Source organism: Elephantulus edwardii, unplaced genomic scaffold, assembly GCF_000299155.1.
Source record: "Elephantulus edwardii isolate Elephantulus edwardi_28Jun2011 unplaced genomic scaffold, EleEdw1.0 scaffold00007, whole genome shotgun sequence".
Lineage (NCBI taxonomy): Eukaryota > Metazoa > Chordata > Mammalia > Macroscelidea > Macroscelididae > Elephantulus > Elephantulus edwardii.
The window spans coordinates 902,213-907,670 of NW_006399757.1; the positions used below are offsets into that span (position 1 = coordinate 902,213).

At 36.2% G+C, this 5,458-nt stretch overlaps 1 protein-coding gene across 1 annotated transcript in view; it reads right to left on the minus strand.

Annotated features, from left to right (window-relative positions):
- Positions 1–2,118: 2,118 nt before the first annotated feature.
- PDK4 (pyruvate dehydrogenase kinase, isozyme 4) overlaps positions 2,119–5,458 on the minus strand; it is a 12,021-nt gene continuing 8,681 nt past the window's right edge. The window contains exons 8-11 of the mRNA XM_006880222.1: positions 5,094–5,192; positions 4,808–4,918; positions 4,251–4,364; positions 2,119–2,572 (exon numbers count right to left, since the gene is read on the minus strand). Of these exons, the coding sequence (XP_006880284.1) occupies positions 2,429–2,572; positions 4,251–4,364; positions 4,808–4,918; positions 5,094–5,192 (468 nt within the window). The 3' untranslated portion in view covers positions 2,119–2,428. The remainder of the gene's footprint in view (positions 2,573–4,250; positions 4,365–4,807; positions 4,919–5,093; positions 5,193–5,458) is intronic.

Below are 5,458 nucleotides of genomic sequence, written 5' to 3' on the forward strand. Positions count from 1 at the left end.
CAAATAATTTAAGAAAATAACTTAAAAAACTCTATTATGGTACATTTACACAAAGGAATACTATGCAGCACACAGGAGCAATAACTCTGTAAACTAGTACCTAACTTGGGAGGGACTGGAGAGCATTATGCTGAGTGAACTAACTCAGTCTCATAAGGACAAATATTGTATAAAACCGTTATTATAGAATGAGGATCCAGGAGGGGTGGGAGAGGCTGGAAGCAGAGAGATGTGGATGTGTGGGGGAAGGGGGGATTACTCATTGGGTTGTACAATTTGATGGGTGAGAAGGTGAGGGAAATTGAAAGAATTTGTTCAAATTTGTATTTGAATTTTATAAATAAACTAGTAGAAAAAACCCAAACCTCTATTATTATAATAAAAATATTTATTATAAAAATTATCACAATTTCTCACATTACCTAAAGATGAAAATACAACTTTACATTAATAATTTAAAGGGGTCTCAACAACCAGGATCCAACTGGAATTCTAACACTTCTACAAACTTCACAAATATTCACACGGAATATTTCTATTTTATAGAACTCCATTTACACAGTTGATGCTATAGAGATACTAACATTGTTTTACTCTAGTGTTGTAAAGATAGTTCACAGTGTTTGGTTTAATTAATTAATCAACTGCTTGAAATCTTTGGTAAGTACAATATATTTACACACAACATTTTAATTTCAATTCCAGGAAAGAAAAACTTGCAAAGTCAAATAACTTTTGCAAGTAGCTTTATGGAATCAGTAAATGTGTAAGTCAGTACCTAGAATCACAAACCTAACTGAAGATAAAATGTCACATCCACAGCAAACAGTCTGAGGCTTCCACTGTGGCTTACTACTAACACACCAGGCCAGCACAAAATGGAACAAAATTGTTAAATTCAATGCAGAGACAGTACTTATTATTTTACAGTACAGAAATTTCCACTTCTTTCTAACATTCCAGTTTAAATATTTATTTTCCATAGATGAGCATGTTGTCTCATAAAGGCCTGTTACCTTGTAAGAGTGAGAGACATTTAAAGAAGTCACACAGTGAAGGAAACCAATACTCCCTCCTCTTGCTGAAAATCTATTCAGGAGAATATGGGTTATTTTTTAAAACATTAATTTATGAGGATAATGGAAATGCCTGTCTATTGCTTTACTCCCTGTCTTCCTATCTTCCTGTTTCAAATTTGTCTTCCCTGAGTTCTCTTTACGATTGCACTGCCAACCTGTACAAATATACGTATACCTTCTATCTCCTCAATGTGTCATATGTATTACAGCGTCATTCATTAGCTTTCAATCCCAATGATTCACAAGGAAATGCATTCTGGTATTAGAACACTTATTTCCAGGCTATTTGTTAAAATTATTTCAAGGACTGTTTAAGTTCCAATGTTCTTGAGACATTTGAACATTAGAATTTTTTACAGACATGTTGATGATGGAGTGTACACAATAAAACCACATGTATAAAAACATCTCTTCTTTAAGCCTAGAAAATAGATAACCTTTGGATTATTCCCACCAGATGTTGGAAAATAGCCTTTCTTATAGAATCAGGCTTTGAACACACTAATTTCTTCACCAAAGACTGGTTTTCACAATCAACTGTTCAATTTAAAATTAAAACAAAAGACACTGTTTCCATCATTTTGGCAATTCTTCTCTCCCTTCAAAAACCAACATCCTGTTTTGAGTGCATATTTTATAAAACTCATCCAAGACTAGGCACCTGTCAATAAGTGTTCACCTTGTAAGTGTGAGTACAAAAAGCAGCATAATAAAGGAACTGTATTTATCAAAAGAAGCTTTTCTCTGATTTTTTTGCATTTGCCCAATGCCTCCACCAGAAACTCTGAATAAGACATTTGTATTCTTTCTTCCTCATTCAAAGTATTATTTTAGTTGCCAGCCCTTTACCCTGGGGTACATAAAAAATACAGGAAATGTACATTTACATGTATTTCTAATCATCGAGTGTAAACTGATCTCAAGTCCTATGAATGGCATTAAAATACTGATATCCTAACACCTGATACTCAATAAATACCATCATTTATGGCATCATAGGTGGTCTAAAATGTCAGCGTTCTGAAACTGTACGCCTGTGTCTTCATGTTCATTCATTTCCTGGTCTTTAATAAAGGGATGGGAATGTAAGGGCAACTTCTTCAGGATTTTATAGACCCTCATGAGCGAAGAAAAATGAAGAGCTGGCCTTTGGTTAACTCCTGCAGTTGTGCACTATGTTCTCCCACGCCACAGAAACAAGCCTATCACTCCTTAGCCAGTGTTCTGATCAAGGAGTTTTTGTTGCTGTTATTTGTTTTGGAGGAAACACAAGTTTACATGCAAACATTCAGGAAGCTGCACTGGCATTGAAGCCCTTTGATCCCTTAAAAGGTCTGGGGTGTCCTTCTTCACACAGCCCCTCCTGCCTTCGCTAGGTTCCTCGGTTCCTTACTGGGAATGCACCAGTCATCAGCCTCTGTGCTCATCTGATAATGTTTAAAGGCTGACTTGTTAAAAACAGGGAGTTTCTCTATAGACTCAGACGACAAAGCCTGAAAGAAGATGAGAAGAAAAAAAAAATAAGCTCATGATACTATTCATGACATAATTTGACCTTGACATTTGAAAAATAAATGAAGAGGTAAGTATTTAAATGTTCAAATGTATTAATTCACTTAGTAATAAGAAACTCTAGGGTAAACAATGGCCTGAGTATTACATAAAATAGAATTTAAAAAGTATCCTATGAAGTTGAAATCATAAGTATATACTTATAATGAAAGTATTTATAATTTTTACTTATCTCACTTGTTCAAGTATTGTGCATGTGAGACAGCTGAGTTGCAAACCTTTTCCTTCAGAGCAAATATCTGTCATGAAATGATATGCCTATTCTGATCCTATTAATCAATATAAAAAGGCTCCTTCCCAATAGTGTGGAGACTTTACTTATTGAATAAATGGACACATTCACTAACCCAGGTAATCAAAACCTATTTGGACAATATGATTCCAATGGAAAACCCAGAAGCCTGGAAAGTTGCTAGTATTTGCAAATATTTCCATAGTCAGTGGAAACAATTTGCAACTGATTAACAGAATCAGGACAGTGACCCTAACAAGTAAATGGAAGCTTTATCCAAAACAGAAGAAGAAAACGACATGGGTAAAGGTTTCCCTGACACTCCACTGACAGCTTCGGAGGGGTCAGCTTTCTTGGCTCTTTTCCTAATAAGGTCAACTTAATGTTCTGAGTGTCTTGACAGTCGCTATTCTCCAGACCGGATCATCATTAGCATATATTTTTCATAACCTCAAGAAATACACATTTATAGATACAGATGCCAAAAGGAGTTGCTTTAAAACTTCACATAGGGCTGCCTTCAATAGAAAACTTTTTTTTTTTACTTTCAGAACAAATGCTGGTTTTATTTTCTGACAATTCTTTTAATATAAAAGACATCTCAACCCTGCAATCTGCCAGCACGCCTTGTTTTCACAAGATGCATGTGAGGCCACAAGACTATGTAGCAAAGAGTCCTTAGGAGCATTTTGTGAGGAAAAGTACAAAAACTTGCTCTTTTGAGAAACAAGTTTGTTTTATTAGAGGCTGGTAACCTGTTCCAGCTACCTTTTTAGTAAGCAGCCCATTGTTATTGCTATGTGCCACTGATTTTGAACTGACTCATAAATGACTCTCCAATGGGTTTTCAGAAGCGGCCATTCTCGTAGGAGGAGCCTGCTATCTTTCTTCAGGTAGTGGATTCGAACCACCTGCCTTTGTCCCTAATACACTTATTAGGCCATATTAAGTAGTATGCCTACATACATTCAAACAGAAAATAAAATGACATGTGCTTTAACTCAATGCGGGAAATTCAATGTAGACAGAATTCAGAGCTGAAAAAGGGTAGTCTTTTTTTTTTTTGTTATTTCATATGACCGCATTATTTTATTACTGATATTTTTTCTGAACTCTCAATTCTGTTCTGTTGATTTCTGTGTCTATCCTTATGCTAGGGAACTCTGGTGGCCTAGTGGCAAGAAGCTGTGCTGCAATCCCAAAGGCACAGGGTTCAAGGCCACCATCTATTCCACAGGAGATCAACTTCCTTTTAATTAACTGTATCTGAAACCTACCGGAGGGTCAGCTATTGGTAGGTTCGGACTCTGTGGTACACAACAACAACATGCTAGAAATACTATTATTCTATTGACGTCAAAGCATACCTTTAAGTAAATGATGGCATCTGTTCCATAGCCTGACAAAGAGTAGAGATTCAGATCTCCTTGAAAATACTTGGCATAAAGACGAGATATTGGCAAACCATAACCAAAACCAGCCTAGAAAAGAAAGTTAGGTATTGGTAAAGAAGTGTGCATGATCCTGGGGACAAAACAAGGGAGTAAATATTTCTTTCCCTCGATGATACTGATGTCCTAGAGCCTAGATCAGTACCGTCTGCTTGCTATCACACTTCTCTTGTAGATTTAGTTCATCATGGTTAGTTGTCTTCATTAGTCTTTCCTTTAATATCTCATATTTAATTTATGGAAATTTATTTACTTGCCTAAACTTCTCCTTAAAATCCTTGCTTGTGCTGTTTGCTGTCAAGTCGAGCAAGGCTCAGTGACCCTATGAACAAAATGCCTGAAGCCTTTCTGTAACTATCAGTTTATAGAGTTTCCAGGGGCATGTTGTTTAGGAAGTGGATACCACTTCTGCTTCCATAACCCTTGTAAATTTTGAGTGATTAGGATGAATTGAATTGTCTAACGAGTCTTACCAAAGGCGCATTCCGAGAATTGTCCATCACAGGCGTTGGTGCAGTGGAGTATGTGTAACTAAAAAGGCGATCAATGATCCTGAGAGGCACACCACCTCCTCTGTCTGAAATCTTAAGCAAAAAAACAAGGCATCAAAGTTCCATCTCAAATAGAGCTTTTCTTTATTTAAGAGTCATCTTGCATGTATGACTCTTAAATGAGTTTTGCCAGCAGCAAAGATCTTTATCACTGGCACTTTTTAATCACCCCAAGAGAAACTCAAAGGTAAAAACAAAGGACTGTTACCTTAATTGTAAGATCTTCTTTTCCCAAGACAACAATCACTTCAATTGGTGTAAGAGAAGGCCAACTTTCCTGGTGTTCAACTGTTGCCCTCATTGCATTCTATAGAAAACAAAATCATATGGAATTGAGAGGTGAGAGATTATATATATCTCTATAATATTATGTATCTTATATTTCAAATAAAAGTAGCAAAAAATTCAAAGTTGCTATTTTGTTAATCTAGTAGAAGAACTATATGGATTGAGGCTCAATGTCAAGAAGACAAAGATTCTCACCACTGGACCAATTGGCAGCATCAGAATGGATGGTGAAGAGATTGAGATTGTACACAGCTTTAGTTTGCTTGGCTCCACAGTCAACACTCC